This window comes from Culex quinquefasciatus, chromosome 3 (genome assembly GCF_015732765.1).
Source record: "Culex quinquefasciatus strain JHB chromosome 3, VPISU_Cqui_1.0_pri_paternal, whole genome shotgun sequence".
Lineage (NCBI taxonomy): Eukaryota > Metazoa > Arthropoda > Insecta > Diptera > Culicidae > Culex > Culex quinquefasciatus.
In genome coordinates this window covers 130128414-130148669 of record NC_051863.1, presented here as the reverse complement: position 1 = coordinate 130148669, position 20256 = coordinate 130128414, and the positions used below count along the sequence as shown (strand labels likewise).

At 39.6% G+C, this 20256-nt stretch overlaps 6 protein-coding genes across 7 annotated transcripts; 4 read left to right on the top strand and 2 right to left on the bottom strand.

Annotated features, from left to right (window-relative positions):
• Positions 1–4243: 4243 nt before the first annotated feature.
• Positions 4244–6504, top strand: LOC6045675. Its single transcript, XM_038261182.1, has 4 exons — positions 4244–4715; positions 4781–5094; positions 5152–6198; positions 6262–6504. Exons 1-4 carry the CDS (start codon positions 4484–4486, stop codon positions 6502–6504), a joined length of 1836 nt encoding a protein of 611 aa, XP_038117110.1. The 5' UTR covers positions 4244–4483.
• A 5029-nt stretch (positions 6505–11533) lies between these two features.
• Positions 11534–12052, bottom strand: LOC119769246. Its single transcript, XM_038261180.1, has one exon. The coding sequence runs from the start codon at positions 12050–12052 to the stop codon at positions 11534–11536; it is 519 nt and encodes a 172-aa protein (XP_038117108.1).
• Positions 12025–12866, top strand: LOC6045674. Its single transcript, XM_001862957.2, has 2 exons — positions 12025–12547; positions 12612–12866. The coding sequence occupies exons 1-2, from the start codon at positions 12316–12318 to the stop codon at positions 12863–12865; spliced, it is 486 nt and encodes a 161-aa protein (XP_001862992.2). The 5' UTR covers positions 12025–12315; the 3' UTR covers position 12866.
• A 1663-nt stretch (positions 12867–14529) lies between these two features.
• On the bottom strand, positions 14530–15251 carry LOC119770404. The gene is made up of 2 exons (XM_038265211.1): positions 15032–15251; positions 14530–14969 (listed from the first exon to the last, which is right to left on the bottom strand). The coding sequence occupies exons 1-2, from the start codon at positions 15162–15164 to the stop codon at positions 14602–14604; spliced, it is 501 nt and encodes a 166-aa protein (XP_038121139.1). The 5' UTR covers positions 15165–15251; the 3' UTR covers positions 14530–14601.
• Positions 15252–16164: 913 nt separating this feature from the next.
• On the top strand, positions 16165–16662 carry LOC119769245. The gene is made up of 2 exons (XM_038261179.1): positions 16165–16311; positions 16372–16662. Exons 1-2 carry the CDS (start codon positions 16255–16257, stop codon positions 16660–16662), a joined length of 348 nt encoding a protein of 115 aa, XP_038117107.1. The 5' UTR covers positions 16165–16254.
• An 840-nt stretch (positions 16663–17502) lies between these two features.
• Positions 17503–18671, top strand: LOC6045673. Of its 2 annotated transcripts, XM_038264079.1 has the most exons (4): positions 17503–17901; positions 17970–18122; positions 18197–18348; positions 18425–18671. In XM_038264079.1, the coding sequence occupies exons 1-4, from the start codon at positions 17820–17822 to the stop codon at positions 18587–18589; spliced, it is 552 nt and encodes a 183-aa protein (XP_038120007.1). In that variant the 5' UTR covers positions 17503–17819; the 3' UTR covers positions 18590–18671. The 2 variants fall into 2 exon arrangements, with proteins under 2 accessions (XP_038120007.1, XP_001862991.2); XM_001862956.2 differs by having other exon boundaries at positions 18197–18671.
• The last annotated feature ends 1585 nt before the right edge of the window (positions 18672–20256 follow it).

The following is a 20256-nucleotide window of genomic DNA, read 5'->3' as shown; positions in this document are numbered from 1 at the left end:
GCTTTCATCCAATATCAGACCAACAACAAATTTTGTTATGATAACATAAACTGTTATTAAACTCTTATGCAAAAATGATTTTTTCAAGAAGATTCCAAAACACTTTCTGTTATTTTAACAGTATTTGTTATTGAAATGGCATGAATTTTGTTATTACCGTCTGCCCGGGATGTTTAGTAACACTTTAATAAGAGGAAATGTTATACGTATTTCAAAAACTCTCCTAATAACAAGATTTGTTATTCATTTGGTATTCTGACTTAGAAATAAAATTGCCATGAATCGCACAAATGGGAAAGTTTCTAAGTGTCCATAACACAATCTGTTATTATTTTTTCTTTTGTTAAATATGTTTAGATCTTTGGTATAGTTTTGACCATTTTCGTCGGGGTCATTATTTTGGCCATGAAATGGGGTCCTTAAGCTAAAATTATTCTAAAAAGTTGAAATTTTAAAAATTGATTTTTTTTTAATTATTTGATATACCCCCTAAGGGACTATGTTTAAAATGGCTAGAACTATGGGATAATTTTGACCAATTTCGTCACGGTCATTAATTTGACCATGAATGGGGTCCTTTAGCTAAAATTATTCTAAAAAGTAGAAATTGTAAAAAAAATTTTTTTAATTATTTGATATACCCCTTAAGGGACTTTGTTTAAAATGGCTTGAACTATGGGATAATTTTGACCAATTTCGTCGGGTCATTAATTTGATCATGAAATGGGGTCCTTTATTCTAAAAAGTTGAAATTTTGAAAGCTGATTTTTTTAATTATTTGATATACCCCTTAAGGGACTTTGCTAAAATTGGTTAGAACTATGGGATAATTTAGACCAAAATCGTTGGGGTCATTATTTTGGACATGAATTGGGGTCCTTAAGCTAAAATTATTCTAAAAATTTGAAATTTTTAAAGTTGATTCTTTTTTATTACACATCTAAGGGACTTTACTAAAATTGGCTAGAACTATGGAATAATTTTGACCAATTTCATCGGGGTCATTTATTTGACCATGAAATGGGGCCCCTAAGCTAAAATCAATCCGATTAAAATTAACTTTTGAAAGTTGATTTTTTTTTTAATTTTGTTATATTTCCTAAGGGAATTGATTTATTTATGTAGAATTTTTGAAATGTGAATAACAAAAACTGTTGTTATTTTCACAGAGCCAGGAAGTCGGAGCTGACGTTGAAGTTCAAGCTGAAGTGAGACCTCGGAGACGACATTGGATTTAGGCTAATTTTCAGAAACTTTTACTTGGAGTCGGAATCTATGAAGTCGGGTATTTTTGTAGAGCTGAAGTCAGCGTTGACGTCATATCCTGCATCCAGAGTTGGACTTGTCTTCAAAGTATGGATTCAAAGTCGCTTGAAGGTACAGTCATGCCTCGGTTTTGCACGCCTCGGTTTTGCACTGCCCCGGTTTTGCACCGTTCAGCTGCCTCGGTTAAGCACGGCCCAGTGCTTAACTGAAGCACAGAGCTTATGGGATTTTGGCTATATGGGAGACATTGGCTATAATTCTATGAATATTCATGCAAACATCAAAAATTATAGTGTTTTGGAATCGGGATGATATCAGCTATCCATTAAAATTATAATTTCATGAAATTTTTTACAAAAATACGTATTTTTCCTGTATTTTGAAAATGCATATTTTTTCTCTAAAGAAACCAAAAATATATTGATATTGCAATATGGGTATCAAATGATCAGGTTTTTTTTCATACATTTTGGATGTAACAATAACATTTTTAGAAAATACTCAAAACTTTCACAAAACTACGTATTTTCGAAAAAAAATACTCAAAATTTCAATTTTTACAATATGGGTATCAAACGATCGAGATCTTTTCATACATTTCGAATGTAATAGCAACATTTTTAGAAAATACTGAAAATTATCACAACACTACGTATTTTCGAAAAAATACTCAAAATTTTAATTTTTACAATATGGGTATCAAACGATCGGGATTTTTTCATACATTTCGAATGTATTAACAACATTTTTAGAAAATACTAAAAATTTTCACAAAACTACGAATTTTTGAAAAAAAGTACTCAAAATTTCCGTTTTTACAATGTGGGTATCAAACGATCTTGATTTTTTCATACAATTCGAATTTAATAACAGCATTTTTTTTAAATACTCATAATTTTCACAAAACTACGTATTTTCAAAAAAAAATACTAAAAATTTCCATATTTACAATATGGGTATCATACGATCGGGATTTTTTCATACATTTTGAATGTAATAACAACATTTTTAGAAAATACTCAAAATTTTCACAAAACTACGTATTTTCAAAAAAAAAATACTTGAAATTTCAATATTTGCAATATGGGTATCAAACAGTCGGGATTTTTTCATACATTTCGAAAGTAAAAAAATTAAAATACTCAAAGTTTTCACAAAACTACATATTTTTGAAAAAAAATACTCAAAATTTCCGGTTTTCACAAGAGGTATCAAATGTTCGGGATTTTTTTTATACATTTCAAAAGTTTTAACACAAATTTGTGAAAATATCCAAATTTTCACAAAACTACGTTTTTTGAAAAAATACCCCAAATTTCAGTTTTTTACAATATGAGTACATGGTTGAGATTTTTTCATTAATTGTTTCTTTGTATCGTCAACGGAAATTTTAAGTATTTTTTCGAAAAAACGTAGTTTTGTGAAATTTTTTAGTATTTTCTAAAAATGTTGTTATTACATTCGAAATGTATGAAAAAATCCCGATTGGTTGATACCCACATTGTAAAACCGGAAATTTTGAGTACTTTTTTTCAAAAATTCGTAGTTTTGTGAAAATTTTGAGTATTTTCTAAAAATGTTGTTATTACATTCGAAACGTATGAAAAAATCCCGATCGTTTCATACCCATTATTGCAAACATCGAACTTTGAGTATGTTTTCGAAAATACGTAGTTTTGTGAAAATTTTCAGTATTTTCTAAAAATGTTGTTATTACATTCGAAATGTATGAAAAAATTCCGATCATTTGATACCCATATTGTAAAAATTGAAATTTTGAGTATTTTTTTCGAAAATACGTAGTTTTGTGAAAATTTTGAGTATTTTCTAAAAATGTTATTGTTACATCCAAAATGTATGAAAAAACCCTGATCATTTGATACCCATATTGCAATTACAATATATTGTTGGTTTCTTTAGGAAAAAAATATGCATTTTCGAATTACAGGAAAAATACGTATTTTTGTGAAAACTTTCATGAAATAATAATTTTAATGGATAGCTGACATCATCCCGATTCCAAAACACTATAATTTTTGATGTTTGCATGATTTTTCGTACGATTAAAGCCAATGTCTCCCATATAGCCAAAATCCCGTAAGCTCTGTGCCTCGGTTATGCACGCCTCGGTTTTGCATCCCCCATATGCGGTGCTAAACCGAGGCACGTCTGTACCCGACTCTGCAGCCATGCCTTGTACAGACGAGTTATGGCAACTGCAGGTTTATTTGCAAATTGCAAATAAACCAAAACAATAACTTTTTTTGTTATGGAGACATACCAGTTCAATAACAATTTTTGTTATTATGCTGCTCCGTCTCTCCGCACAAAACAACAAATCTTGTTATTTCTTCATGATTCCTTCTTGTTATTTCAATAACAACATAATAACAGTTTAAGTTATTCTTCGAACAAATCTTTGTTATTGATTTTTGTTATTTTAACAACTAATCCGATCATCCCAATAACATATTCCGATCTTCTCACAGTATGACAGTGCGAAATACTCAAAATAGTCCTTTGGTTGTGTAACAGGCCATCAACCACTCACATTTCATAATTGTGGATTGCTAAATAACTCAAAAAGTAATAAATGTTTGTAAAAATTATAATTATTAAAACTAAAAAAAAAACGAAACATTTAAATTATTTCTTTTCATTTGAAGAATTTTCAATTAATTTAAATATGTTGAATTGTAAGGGGTTTTAAATATCCTAGCATAGTTGCCAGATCATCAAAAATTATTTATTATTCAAAAAAGATCATTCAAAAACCAGTATGATGATGATCGCCACACCATACCAAAAGGACTCAATTTCTTTTGATGAAGCTATGAGAAGAAAAAAAAGTGATAAAAAAAATCAGTGAATCTTCATCAGTTTCGCCAATTATTCGGCTGCTCACACGAACCCACCCAACAGCTGGCATAACTCACCAAACCCCGTTCTACCTTCCAAAAACTGCTGAAAATGTAAACATGCACGTGTACTCGGCAACGGCCTTTTTGCGTAGCCGTAGCGTCACTCAACAAACACATTTCCCCCGAAAAACTGACGACCTTCGAGGGACACCCCAAGTTGTTACGGTTGTATAAAACGAATCTACGCGAAGGAAGTACCCCATCAGTGCGAGGTACGATTCCGGCGAAGAAACAGTTCCAAAGTGACCAGTGTGACCCAGCACGTGTTGAGTGTGTGTGTGTGATCGTCCCTTAGGATGGCGGATCACCGAGTGATGTTGCTGACGGTGATCAGTGCCACTATGCTGGCCGGGTTGGCCCAGGCCAGTCTGGTGTACTACCCTCCGTTGGGGACGGCGGACGTGCAGAACGTGCTGAGCCCGCTGAACCTGTGCGAACGGCTGTGCGGTCAGTGCGGGTGTCTTGGGCTGTTTGTGGCCGACGACGTGTGCCAGTGCAGCTGTGACGTGCGCGGGTGTGATCCCGGGTGTAAGTTCGAACATGTCCCGAACTCCGTAAATAGTGTGAGGTAATAATGTGATCTTCTACCGCAGATACCAACTGTACCGTGGGGATGCTGAAGGTCTGCGACGAATCGCAGTTCGACTGTGAACTGCCCGAGGAACAGCAGCAGATTTCGCAGCAGGAGTACGGGCTAAGAACACGTGATCCTCGGGGTCACAAGTGTATGGAGTGTCACGATGGTTGTGACCACCATGATCATGACTGTGATCACGGAGGGTACGGCGAGGACAAGGGTTGCCATGACGGTTGCGGTGACAAGAAGTTCTTCTGCTGCAAGAAGCACAAGAAGCATCGCAAAAAGTGCGGCAAGAAGAAGCACGGTCGGAAGATCCACATCAAGATTGTAAGTATTGGGAAGGGGATCTTGAACGAGTTCATTACTAACTCGCGATCTTTACAGAAAGGAAAGCTGCCCGACTGTTGCTACTTTAACCAGCACCACGATCAGGGACATTATGAGGACTACCGAGCTCCAGAGCAGCCCCGAATTCCAGAAGAGCCCGTACCGGAGGAGATCGAAGCGCCAACGGAGGCTCCGCCAATCTACGAGCCCACTCCGGAGCCTGAGTGTGACAAATCGGCTCCTCCCAAAGCCAAGTCGTACTCCGAGCCGGAGGCACCGTACGTAGAACCGGAAGCTCCAAGGAAGTGCTGCCAATCCAGCAGTGACATCCACTGTGACAACTGCCACATCTACCACGGTGGTGACCAGGGACACGGGCAGGCGTCGTACGGTGGGGGACCTTCCGGCCATTCCTCTGGCGGTGGGTCATCTGGATATTCCGACGGTGGATCTTCAGGCTACTCTGGTGGTGGTGGATATTCCGGTTATTCCGGTGGAGGTGCTCCATACGCTGGACCACCAATAGCATACGGCCCACCAGTGTACATCCCAACCTACTCTAACAACTACCGGATGCCGGCTGAAATCAATCATCCCCCGATCCAGGAGGAACCACGGCCAGCTGAGATCAAAAAGGCTCAGTCCAACAAACCTGCCAGCTTCCGGAATGCTGACTACGAGCAGTCCTACTCCGGCGGAGACGGCTACGGCGCCAGCGGCGGCCACGTCCTCGAGTACAGCCACCACAAGGTCACCATCCCGAGCGATCACCTGAAGCCGATCATCGAAAAGTTCCTCGATCACCCACCACCGTCAGCCCACCCGATCGACCTCACCATCTACAACCAGGTCGTCAACCAGCAGCTGTACGACGACGTCAAAGCATCCAGCTACGGCACCGACTCGTTCCAACCCCCTAAACAGCCCGCCCGGGACTACTACGAACCCCCCTCCTACGAGAACTCCGCCCAAACCTTCCCCCTGAACGCTCCATCGTACGCCCCCAAAAACTACCTCCCCGTAGCTCCACCCTCGGGAGCCTACATCGCGCCAAGCTACCCACCCCAACCCTTCTACTACTCCGGTCCGGACTCCGGCCCACAGGTATTCCCATCGTCCAACGACCCAGCGCCAGTGACTAAACCACCACTTCCCCACTATCTTCAGGTGCAGGAAGCGTCGGCCGCGTACTCGACGAACGCCTATGAAGACGCCGTCGGAGCCAAGTATCGATCGGCGATGGCCGCGGCCTCCTCGGAACAACCGAGCCAGATGCAGATGAACGCTTGGAAGGCAGCGGCGGCTGCGGCGTCGACGGCAGGGCGGAGTGCGTTCCGGATGCAGGAAGCTTCAAGTGGTGATGGTGGTGCGGGTTGTCAACAGGGACAGGGACGGTTTTATAAGAAATAAAGGTGATTGTTAAAAGTTGAAAAGTGGATTGGCTTCTTTGTTGAAATACCACATTCATCGTTATTATCCCAGCTTCTCAAGCTTCTCAATTGTGAGTTCTGTAAAGACCTGACTGCGACTTCAACAACATCTAACAACAACTCTGACTTCTGCCTTGAATCATTTATTCAGACCGACTCCAAGTCTGGAGTTTTTTTAAAAGGTCCAATAAATTTCCAGTTTTTGCTTTTTGGGTGTTTTTGGAACCACCTTGAGTCAGGGGTATTAAAAACACCCAAAAAGCAAAAACTAAAATGTTGGTTTATTGGACCTTTTCAAAAAAAAACTCTAGAAGTCTTCTTACCTTTCCAACTCCAGCAATTCCTGCTCACAACTTTAACACCCAACGTTTTCAGTCAAATAATTTGCCTTTAAACAATTTTCCATTTTTTTTTATTTGATGCATCTTTACCAATTTGAACCATTCACTGATGACGAAGCATTTTTAAGCGATTTAACAACACATTTTTTTGAAAATAAACGAAATTTTGATTTTGAATTCTTATTTTACAGAAACTTTTTTTTATTGAAGAAATTACACTAGAAACAAAATTTTCCACTTCGTATAAAAAATAATTACTTGAAAATTAATTTTGTAATGGTAACCTCATTCCTAAAAAAGAATAAAAAATCTATTGGAGTGCGCAGTAAAAACTTTTACAGCATTACTATTTTTAAGAATAACGTTCATAATAAAGTGTTGCATGAAAAAAAGTTTCAAAGAAACAAGCAAATTCTTCATATTGAAAATAAATAGCGTTGCATGTATAGCAAGAGCAAGTTTTATAAGAGTGAAATTTATTTTTATAAGAGATAAATTTGGCAAATTTTTACTCTTCTAAAATGTATTGTTTAAAATTAAAATTTTTAAAATTTAAAGTATTTACTGGAAAATTAAACGAGGGTTTCGTTTTTGAACCCTCTACAACCAAACCCCGCCTTTAGACGGGGTTTTTATTCTAAAAAATCGCCAAAAATCCATTTTCAACCAATTTTTGATCTATAACATGAATTAGAGAGAAGACCTCTTAAAATTTTAGCAAAAATTAGGTTTGAAAGTTGTACTTGTTTTATATGACTGTATTTTTTACTTACATTTCTTATATTTTAAGTAAAAATAAGTATTCAGTTATAGTTGTAGTGTCCCAGACTATGCCTCAACTCATTTTTTAACAAATTAAATGATAATGGTGCCTTTCTATAACAGGAAATGTGAAAAACAAGTAAAAAAATTAAAAAGAAACTTAAAAACATGAAAACATTAGATAGGAGGTGGTAGAATAGGCCAAATACTACCAAAAACAAACATAAACAAACCAAGAAAATACAAATTAAAATACTAAAAATAAAACAAGAGAAGTGAAGTTTTTTTATTAAAATAATTATTTTCTAAAATCGAAACAGTCTAAATAAAAATCATGGATATACTTATTTTAAACTGAAATTTACCTTCAAATGGCTATTACTTGGAATGGTGCATTTGATCGAAAAAAAAGCGAAGTACTTTGCAATCGCAAATTTTATTTTGATCACAAAAATGTTTTTTTGTTGTGAATTTTTAAAAACAACGGTCCTGATTTTGAGTTCAATGATCAGAAATCACTCACTCATCACAGAACGAATCTTTGCCGACTGGCGTGCGCAACCATTCACGAGCGAACACGACACGGAGGAAAGAGCCTAAAAAATACTAACGCGGCGCCCACTTGGCCTGCAAAACAACAGTTCTGGAGTTTTTTTTTTTTAAGGTCCTATAAACCAAATTTTCATTTTTTGCTTTTTGGGTGTTTTTGAATACCCCTGACTCAAGGCGGTTCTGAAAACACCCAAAAAGCAAAAATTGAAAATTTTGTTTATAGGACCTTTTCAAAAAAACTCCAGAGTTTACCGTCCACTTTTTATTTGGATTGGTGGAAATTTCTGCTAAATGTGTCTTTGATGTTGTGTAAACAACAAAATTGCAAAATATTATTGAAATCATCGATTTTAAGCATTTTTTTTAAATGATCTTTTTTCAGTCAGCTTCTAATGACTAAACAAAAAACAGTCGAAATCAGTCTCTTTGAACCATTCGTTGTACGGTTAGGGAATTCAATGTTTTGGGAAAAACGTGTAATCAAGGAATAGCCCAGACTCGTTTATCCGAAGCCTCGATTATCCAAAGTTCGATTAACCGAAGGTTTGTATGGGATTTCAAACAATCGAGTCAGGACCAAAAAAAATATTTCTGTATTTTTTATTTTTTACGTTTAACATTATATTCAAGTTCAGCGGCCCCTTATTAGTCAAGCTTCGACCATAAAAATGGTATAACGAAAAATGGATTTTTCCGAGTTTTTCGGCTAATCGAGGCTGGACTGTACTGATTTGCGAAATTTCAAATGTGATTTTCGTATGAAAAGATGCATAAGTTATGTATGTAGGGGAGAGTGGGGAGACTTGATCCCAAGCCTGTATCTCGTCAGCATGTGGGTAAAACAATTAGCTTTGTTCTAGAAAATTGTGCGAAATTGACTAAAACTCATTGTAGAAAACAAAGAAAAAAAAATAAAAAATGTTTAGATTGAGTTACACACATTTTTTGAAGAAGTGCTGCAAAAAACTTCCAAGAGATCTTTTTTCTTTGTTTTGATAAGTATAGAAAACACTCAAAAATTATTCAAAAAAATATTTTTCATACATGAATTGTTTGATAAACATATCAACTCCAAAACCCTTACGCATTTGACGTTAAATTTATCGTCAGACTATTTTTACAATCAATTGTTTAAAAAAGTGCGTTTAGGGAGACTTGATCCCTGCTTTTTCACAGTCACTGGAATCAGCCTCAAGATTAAATAATTTGGCTGGGTTTTCGTACATATGTAGTTTCCTTCAGTATAGTTGTACATAACTAACTGCAGATTGAACCATTTTTCAAAAGTTTTGTAAACAAAAATTACCAGCTTTTGTAAACATGCTCAATTTTGGCATAAAAAAGAAAATTTTAAGTTTTTAAATATTTTACATGCTAAACTTTTTATATTTTGAGCACAAACGTACAGGTTTAATGTGAAATTGCTGTATCTTATAGAAAATTAAAAGTTTGGATTAATAAGAAACATTTTGCTTAAGATTTCTTCAAAATGTTGAAAGGGGGATCAAATTACCCCCAACATTTTGAAAATGCCGGTTTAAAATATTTTTTTAAAACGCTTGGCATTTTTCTAAGAGTTTATCTGATGAAATACCCTTATCAGCCAAACATAGTTGAATGTTTAAGCTTTCAATTCATGCAAAAAGATCATAGTTTTGTGAGAAATTGACAGAGTTATGTGCGATACAAAAAAGGGGATCAAGTCTCCCCACTCTCCCCTACACGTGTAAGGATGACCAATGCACAGTGATCCAGATCGCAAAATTAAGTGGAAAATGAATTTTCCGAAAAATGGTAAAGTTTTGGAGCTTTGGTGTCTTCAGAAGAGTCGTTGCAAATGGAAAGGAGCAACTTTTAGTTTGGTTGAAAATTTGGGTGGTTCACTATTAGGGTGATTTTGAAAATCTAACTTTTCAGGAATATTTTTGGGAATTTTTTTGTCTTCTAAAAAGTTGTTGGGCTTGTCAATCCAAGCAACTTTGTCGAAGACACCAAAATTTTATCTCGCAATCTATGCCTTCTACGATCAAATTTATAGAAAGCATCTGAGCAAATCTTCAAAAATCAGTTTTTTGAACGTAGCAATTCACGGTTGAGTAAGAGAGTTAAGAGAAAAGTGTTATTCGGGGCACTTTTAGAGCTCTAAAAAACGGACATTTTTATTATCTGACAAGTCAATTTTGACTTAAGGGTCAAAAGTTACAGCCATTTTAATGTAAAAAAGATGCAAATTTAAAACTTGAATATCTAAAAACGGCGCGAGCCAAATTTTAAACACTAGGTCGCATTTGATCAAAATATGACCAAATATCGATTTTTCGACATTTTGGCTCAATTCTGAGGGCAGATTCAGATTCAGCGGGCAATATTACATGGAAAAACATGCCACATGGAAAAACATATATTTGGAAACTTTTCGGATTTCGTTAGGGTGGTCCCATATGGTTTTTCCATGAAAATTAGACTTTTTCAAATGGAGAAATCTCGAGTTTAAAGAAAAACACCCCTGAGATTTTTTCAGCGTTTGTAGTGCTAGATCTCCTTTTTCAAATGCAACCTAGTGCTTAAAATTTGGCTCGCGCCATTTTGAGATTCAAGATTTAAATTTGCATTTTTTTTACATTAAAATGGCTGTAAATTTTGACCCTAAAGTCCAAATTGACTTGTCAGATAATAAAAATGTCCGTTTTTTAGAGCTTGAAGCTTTGAAGATTTGCTCAGATGCTTTCTCTAAATTTGGTCGTAGAAGGCGTAGATTGCGAGATACAATTTTGGTGTTGTCGACAAAGTTGCATGGATTGACAAGCCCAACAACTTTTAAGAAGACAAAAAATTCCCAAAAATATTCCTGGAAAGTTAGATTTTCAAAACCACCCTAATTTTCAACCAAACCAAAAGTTGCCCCTTTCCATTTGCAACAACTCTACAGAAGACACCAAAGCTCCAAAACATAACCATTTTTCGGAAAATCCATTTTCCACTTAATTTTGCGATCTGGACCACTGTGCAATGACTGCTTTGGTCTTAAAATAGGCCCTCGGAAAGTTTCAGTCAATTAAAAAAAATCATTTCAAAACCATTACCGGTTTTCGTGGAGCCTATAAAACAATATTTTTTCTCATCTGTAGCTATGAACAGTGTAGTTGAAGCAAATTATTAATAACCGAGATACCCCATCGGAGCTTTATTCGCAGAAAGGTGTGTTTTACCGGTCTGAATCAGAATCTGCATTTGTTATTTTTAACATTACAAAATGCATACAGTCAAAGATGAACTTGCAGTAATTTTTATTTATCAATTCAACAAAAAAAAACACGTTAAACACTCCATTCCATAACCAGCACCCATCAACCCTCACTGCACTGGTGCCGGTGCCGCTACCACTTCTGCAGGCGCTGGCGTCGGTGCCGGTGCTCCAACCAGATTCGGCCTTCCCGGTCTGCGACCACGTCGCGACCGCGATCGAGGCGGTCTACGGCCACGCGATCTCCTTGCCCCCGTTCGCTGACGTCGGTTCCGCGTCCTACGACGACTGTTGGTTTGCCGCGAAACTCGCACGTGTTGTTCCGGAGCTTCTGGTCGCACCTCTATTGCGTAGTTCAGCCCGATTAGGTCACGCATCCCTTCGATTTCGGCCAGGCAGGTGGGATCCGTTGGGGTTTGATCGTCGCAGCTGCAAACGCACTTGTTTTCCTGCTCCAGGAAGGTTCCCGAACAGTTGCAGTGGGTGCAGTACGACTCACAGGTCAGGTTCCGCATGTCATTCTTCACCGCATCTTCCAGCTCCAACTTGTAACAGCTGGTAAGACTTGCCCAGCAGACGATGACGATCGCGGTCAAAGCCGCGCGGGTAACCGGACACCTTCCTTCCATGGTACCGCTTGGAAATCTACTAACCAAGTCAGTTTTCACTGTCCAACTTGGACTTATAGCTCAGCGACGTCACCTTGCCGGCGTGTTTTCAGTAAACAACGATTCTTGCCAAGTTGGCGAACCTTCGGAAGGTCGGCTGATGCTGAATCACCGAAGTTGCGTTACGAGAGGCCAAAGACGCCTTCTACTTGACGAGAATATAAAACTTGCGTCCACGCAGTGCGTTACTATCAGTTCCAAGAATTCCTCCAAGAACCACTAGGATGATGAAGTACCTGGCATCGCTGTTGGTCCTCGGACTGTTTGTGGTGTTTACAGCCAGTCTGGCCGAAAGTAACCTGCGGGAATCGCTCGTAAGGGAGCTCAACTCCACCATCGGAGGTAATGATCTGCAGAAGAACGTGTCCTGCCTGGTGTTGTGCGACTACTGTGGCTGCGACGGAAGCTTCGCCGGGGACGAGTGCATCTGCGACTGCATCAACGACGGAGATAAACGTGAGTAATCCACTTCCGAGTCCCAAATTCAACCTGTAACCCTCCGTAACCCTTCCACCAACAGATATCAAATGCCTCGAGGAGCTGAAAAACACCGAAAAACAGTACGAGTTCGAGGAGTTGCAAGAATCGGTGGAGCAGTTGCTGGCCGGTGCGGTGAGGGTTCGGCGGGATATCTCCAACGGTGATCTGCTGGACGGGGACTCGTCAATGCTCGACAGAGGGACGGCCTCGAAGGCTTCGCGGAAAAACAAGCGCAAGAAGTTCAACCGAAGGCAGCGTGGACGGCGCTTCCTGCAGCGGAACGGAAGCAACTGAGGTGGGAATTGTGGATTGGCGATGAATAAAAACTTGCGTAACGGTAACTGATTCTTGTTAATTGTTATTTGAATGAAAGAAACTTACTACATCTTTTCAATAAAAGTGAAACTTTAATCAGAATTTCAAAACCTAGGCTTGGTTGATAGCTGAGCGTTTCAACTCCCTCACAATCACGCTGACTTTATACCCGTCACCGTGCCTTCCGAGCTAAGCTGCTATGGGAAGGGCTTTTTGATCGTGTTGCCATTCACCCCAACGAGTTGGCGAATCGAATACTGATTTGGTATTTTTTCGTATGATAATTATTGAATTGTTCAAGTTAGATGTCAAAATCCGGTTTTATCATGCTCCTTACACATTTTGAGAGTATTCACATGAAATTTCTGACAATTTGGTCCATGCGGTTTTTTTTTTTGCACTGCACTGTTTAAATAACTACATAAACTATTTAAATATGTGCAATTCACTAATTCTAAAATTTAGAAACCTTGAGAATAAAAAAAAAGCAGTGCAATGCAAATAATGAATTTTACAAATTTTAATATTCAAATATACGAAAGCAAAAAATTAAAAACAGTGTTGTAAATAAGTGATAGAAAAAAAAGTCATTTGATGATTCCTGCACAAAAAATATCAGAAGGGTTGCCGGCAAGAGCATTCTCTTTCTATCACTCTTTCTCTCTCGCTCGCTCACGCACCATCGCCGAAGATTCCATTGCACAGTGGTCCGAAACCGAATCTAGCGTGACAAAATTGATAGCGGCCACACGTTAAGATTTAGAGCTTTGGTGTCTTCGGGACAAATGATCAGAGTCAATAATGGCATCTTTTGGTATGGTGGACATTAGGGTGGTCCAAATTTTAGGGTGGTTCAGAATTTTTATGTTGGCGGGATGACGAGATAGCGCTTTGGTGTCTTCAGAAAAGTTGTAGGGAACACTATTCTGAGCAACTTTGTTCAAGGGCATAAAGCTCTATCTTCAAACGGGAAGTTTCTATGAATATGAAAAAATGAGTTTTTTGAATTTATCAACTCAGGCTTATGTCGTAGCGAGTTGATGTCTTCTAGACATTTGAAGAGCTTATTAAAACACACATTTATCTTCCAAGAGAGCGAAAATCGGACCTTTTAGACGAAAGTTAAAGCCAAAATACGACGAAAAAGACGCCATTTTGAAATGTGAATAACTCGAAAAGGTGGTGGAGTTTGACCTCGCTCTTAGAAGCATCTGAAAGTACTCTACATTTGCTGAAAATATCTCGGAGGTCTTTTTTGTTTATCTTATTTAATCTCAATTTGAAAATGAGCATTTTTAAATCGTTTTTTGCCCATAACTTTTGATAGAATTGACCAAAATTCGATTTCCACGAACAAAAAAGTTCATTTTGACAAGCTCTACAATTGTCTAGAAGGGCTCAAAAATGTACAAAATGATCTAGTGGTCGTAAAAGAAGAAACAAGTTTTTACTGAAATATTTCAGGAATCAATAGAATAATTAAATGCGAATGGGAACTGATCACACACTACGCCCCGTTGAACTGCGTTGGAAATTTTTATCAAAAAAGACCTCGGATTCGGACAAAAATTACTCCTTAGGACAAAGTTTCACGAAAATCGAAGAGGGGCCGGGACAACTATTTTTGAAGAGAATGACCCATTTACTTCTTTATTAAATCTTCAATTCATTCAACAACACAAGTTAAACAATAATAAAACAACAAACACTCAGCCTCAAAGGCGTTGATTCCTCCTTGCGGCCCGTCGCGATCCGGTCCTACCCTGGCGTGGCCGTCTCAGCCGATTGGCCCGCGCTCTGCGGCTCGTTCCAGGGGCCGTTCGTGACGAGCGCTGCCGTCCGCCGTTCATAAACTGCCGCAGTGGGCCGGGTCTCCAGGTGGGAAAGACCGACCCAACCCAGTCCCGGAACTGCGTCCGCTGGCCGTTCATCCGGCTGACCAGAGTGCGCTCGTTCGGAACCCGACGCACCTTTTGCTCTACGATGTACTTGTCACCGAACGGTCCGTCCATCTCGACTTCGTAGTTGAGTTCGTTGTTCCGACAGTTGGACAGCTTGATCCGATGGTCGCATGGAGTTTGATCTGGAATTGTTACGGGTTTGAGGTATTGGACTCTCGAGAAGTCGTAAAATTTGAAGACTTACCACAAACAATCGTCTCTAGAGAAATCAGTAAAATCGCCAGAACCCCAACGCGTGACCAAATCATCTTGACAGATCTTCTTATCACGAGAGGTGTTAAAAAACTGTTCTGAAATGCCGTTCTGCTAAGGCTCATCCGAATTCAAGAACTTTCACGAGTCACTCTCAAAACAGCTGGCTTGACAGGATGTTTGGTAAACAGGGTCCGGCAATGCCCCTCTCCCAGAGGTCATGACTAACTGTAGTGCGCAAAGCACAATTTTTTGTTTGGTTGTTACAACTTTCCTAATGTTTACCCGGACAGCTTACTGTTATATTTAAATTCGATTCAAATTTCAATTTTGGTTACCCGGAATCTGGTTCCAGAATAGTTAGGATCAGTACATTTTTAAAGGGTTCCAGAGAGTGTAACTCATGAAAATTGAAATGTCGCACCAAAAGCTCATAACGGTATTATTCAGGATTTTCGGAACAGGTTCCGAGGTGACCCAACATGTTCGATTTTCCTAGCAACCTATTCTGGAATTATTTCTAGCATTTTTGGGACACTTTTTTGGAAATAATAATCTTGCAGTTAAGTTTTTCAGTTTTTTACGTCGTTAACTCAATCCAGGTGTAGGAGTCGTCTCCCTGGGTCCTGCCTCGGTGGAGTCGCTGGTAGTAGGCACACACAAAAAAATAGTACTTTAATGGCAAAAGTAACTTACTGTTGAAATAAAAAGTAGTCAAAATTTGCTCCATTAAAAGTTTTTTTCTTGTTTTGAATATGAAAACTTTTACTGCTACAGTTTTTGAAAATCTCATTGCTAACTGATTTAAAAGTTTTTACTTTTAATTCGACTACAAAATTTCTTTCATTTCGTCGTTCTCGTGTAACCGTGTACGCCTAAGTACAAAATGTAAACAAACATTTTGGTAGTGCCGGTGGTGAGTGAGTTGTCCACGAAGCGAATCAAATCCGGACGCGGCCACAGCCAGGAGTCCGACGCGGACACCTTTGTGAGCCAAAACAGCAGCAGCGAAAGTATTCGGTGGTGGTGGCCAGGTGGACGAAATTGAAGTTGAAGCGCTTTTCGGTGAGGAGAAGGATCCGATGGAAGATCCTGAGGGTCCGCAGTCCATTTCTCGGCGCGGGACATGTTTGACGAGTATAACCTAAACATCCGGAAGAACAGTTTGCACCAGTTCTGGAAGGACCGTCTGTACGAAAGCCGCAGGTCCTGAAGATGTCGTACTTGGAACCTGATCAAGAACATCTACCTGGAATACCGAAGAAGTCACCGGTGAGTATTGAGAATGCGTTCAGTGTCTAGCCAATTTAATTTACTTTCAAACTCTTTCAGCAACTCCCGCCCGCAAACGCTCATCTCGCGACGGCGCAGCTTCGGCCGGATGAACTGGCAACATCTGTGTCATTCTCGAAGGAGGACGAAGTGATAGGGAACTATCGGTTCAGGCGCTTCATTTCCCAGCCGGAAACGTCGACTTCCCTTCCCGAATTAACAACCAATGGCCAACTCCTCCAAACCTGTCCAGATGATGGCCGGCAACGAGACCACCCTGTTCTCTACATCGCTGTCGCGCTTCAAAATGAAGGCCGCGTTGTTGCTGCCCAAAGAAACGTCCATCCTTAACCTGCTCAACCCGCGGAAGTTGGCCAAACATAAGCGGGAGTTATAATATTAAAATAAACATAAAAATAGAAATAAAATCCATCACATTTTTCGAAAATCATCACTGTAGTGATAAATGTAATTTATTCTTGCCATAAAAAGTTTTTTCTTATATTAAAAGTAAAAAACTTTTAACGATACAACGATTTTGTTCCAGAAATGCATGATAGTTTCAACAACTTTCCAACTTTTGAATTAAAAAGTTTGAACTTTCTACGAATATTCACCAACGCGAACTTTTAATTCAACGAACGATCTTTTTAAATCCACAGTATTTTTTCTTTGTGTGTAGTAGATCGAGAATTTATGACGAACCATGATGCCAAATGATGTTTCTTAAGTAAAAAGGAAAGTTGCAGACAAATCAAAAATATTAAAATAAAATTTTATGAAATCAATTGGTTTTGTAGAGAACAGCCCTATAATGACTCTTGAATGACTCGTTCGTCACCAAGAATGTTGATAGTCAGAAAACCATGGCAAGTTAGTCGAGCCGGTCACGCTTGTTGAAAAATCTCACGAACTAAGTGATATGAAACCCTCTTTTGAGGTGGCCACATGACTTCTACAAATGATGCAATAAACTGAAAGAATAAACCGACAGAAAATGCTTGAACAAATCATAGCAAGCATTATGAAATAAAAAAATAAAAGGATATCTTGGGATTTGATTGATTTCGATATTTTTTTTTGTTACCAAGATCCCACAAGGTTCCCAGGAGTCTCGAATTCACCCCAGGGACTAAGTACCGCAATCAACACGTGTGCTGCTCAAGCTTATACCAAACATCTGACTGAAACGGGTCAACCGCGCGTTTGTTTTGCGCTGTTTCCAGCGAAATTTCGGCAACTTCAACAGTTTAGCGGCTACTGAACTGTTTTGCTGAAGCTTCTATATCTGTTTAGCCAAACACAACACAGAACCAGAACCTAGAACGAAAACAAACGCGACATCGCGGCCACAACAACCACGTGACGTGAGAAGGGGGAACTAACCTTGCAACCGAAACAAAAACAAAAAAAAAACAGCCAACTCTGATTTGGCCCCACGCCGACGCTGCCCAAAACAGGGCCAGTTGGTCATCAGTCCGCGCTAGACAGCTGGACAGGCACGAACGATGCAGAAACTGTACGGGAAGCTGGTAACGGTATGGTCGGCGCTGGTGCTGATCATCGTCGCGATGGCGGTCCTGGCTGAAGGTGGGTTCGCTGCGTTACCGTGCGATCGAACGATCGAATTTCGTAACCGTTTTCATCTTTGTTCCTAGAGGTTGACTCGGCGGCCATGTTTGACCAGAACAGTGCCCACTTTAAGGCCCAGCAAAAGTCGTGCAGTAACCTGTGCGGGTTCTGTCCGTCCTGCAACGGGTTCTACTGCGGGGAAGAGTGCATCTGCGAGTGCCGTCAGGAAGCAACCGAGCGTGAGTTACATAGCCTAAAAAGAATCACCGGAAGTTCAAAAAGCTAACTTCCAAACCTACCCCCTCCAAAACAGACGTCCAGTGCATCAACAAGATCCGCGAGAACAGCGACAAGCTCGGCCTAATCTACGACGTGCTGATCCAGCTGCCTAAGAGCACGACCCGGTTCGCCCGGAGTGCCGGCGGCAAGCATCTGGACCCCAGCGAAGAGGCCACTTTCCGCAAGGTACTGTTTTCAAACTTTGACCCCAAGACCGTGACTGAGACGTCAACCACCACAACCCACGGGCCTCCTTTGACAGGTCATGGAGCTGGCCCAGCTGCCCGTGTGGCTCACCAAGGTGCCGCTGCAGGCCCGGATCCACTTTGGCGGGGCGAGTCCCGGGCTCGGCAAGCGGGCACGGAGCCCGTTAGGCCAGCGGCGCCACCGTACGATGGGCGAGTCGCGAGCATCGAGGTGGAGCTAGCGTTTGGACGGCGGGAGGTGCGGTCGTAGGAGAGCGGTAGCTTCAAGTTAGTTCTAATGGGTTTACCAGACTGAGTACTGAATGTTAAGGAATCATTTATGTTCAATTCATCATGTAATAAAGTTATGTTTATTTAATAAAATCAATGGTTATGGGTATTATTGGCAATTCGTCGCAGTCATGCTAACTTGTCGTACGTGCATTTTGCAAATTGTGTGCCATTTTGTGCAGCTCACCATGCCTCACCTTTTGACCTTTACAGATCCCCGAAATTCGATTTCAATCCTGAGATATTCAATAAAAACAAAAAAAAACTCATTGCATTTTTGTCACTTTTCATATGAAAGAAGTTTCAATCTCGTCGTGCTATCTTGTCACTCCCCGAAAATTTATGTAAGTGCGACAACTGGCCAAAGGGATTTCAGGTCAGTACGCGTTTGACACAACTACGAGCTCGACTACCGTTAACATTTGTAATTATAACTCGGAACTCCAGCAACCAAATTCAACCAAACTTCAGGACAGTGCACAGAATGGTCAACCAAACAAAACGTGTTTGTTATTGTTTACATTGCGTGCCTTCGAATAAGTTTATTCAAGGTCAAATTTCAAAACGCTTTTTTCTCGGAACGTCAAAAAGCGAAGTTAGCACAACAGCGTCTACTGACAGCTCGTGTGCACTGTTTACATGAGATGCATTGTTAATTTGATTTGGTTAACCGCGGTGGATTTTTTTTGAATAATTCGAACTGTCAAAAATCCACCAAAGCATCTACCGGTGGAAAATCCTTTGAAAAAGCTGTGTAAAAATTCAAACCAAAATACGTTACAAAGAGCTAGGGTGTAAAAGATCCGCATAGATGGCGTGTCTGCCCAGTGAGAATTGTTTTTCGACTGTCAGACTCGCATCGGCCCTACCTGCGAACATACATTCACACAGGGGTGGCGAGGTCAGCGAAGCTGGTGATGAAATGTCAAATCAGAATTGTAAACAAAAGCATAGCCTGCGATTCGTGATTCGGTACACGCAAAACGGACATTAGGTATAAATTCCTAATTTTTAGTATTTTTTGAACTTATGTTCTAGCTTGTCAAATTATACCTAAAAATTAGTATTTTTTTCTTCCTAAAATTTAGTATTTTTTTAGAACACTGAAGTACTTCCTTAAAATTCCTAAATTTTAGTAATTTTTTAGTTCAAAAATTGTGTTTCGCGTTTGGAAATGTCAATGTCAAAATAATTTCGCGGTTGTGAGTTCGTGTTCCGTGGTGCTGCTGTTAATTTCGGAATTGTGGCAAGTGGCAAGGTAAGTTTTGTACAGGAAACCGGCCGGGAGCAAGGGGGAAGAAACTCTAAAAATATTAAAACCATTTAAGTAGAATAACGAATTTTTAATATACTTATTAATATAATAACGAATTTTCAGTCACGAATTCCCACCGCTAGTAAAGCATCTTGGTTTTGACAGCACGAGAAGTTGTTGTTATTTATTTTCATCAGCTGGCTGTTGTTGTAATCGTTTGTTAGAGGTTTCCAGAACGAAAATTAAAGATGCTAAATCGACGGCTAAATGCTTAGAAAGTTGCTTATCGTGAATGTATTTAATCGATGGCGTTGACTAGGGCGAATCGGAACTATAGTCTGAAAAGGGACAGTAGGCCTTAAA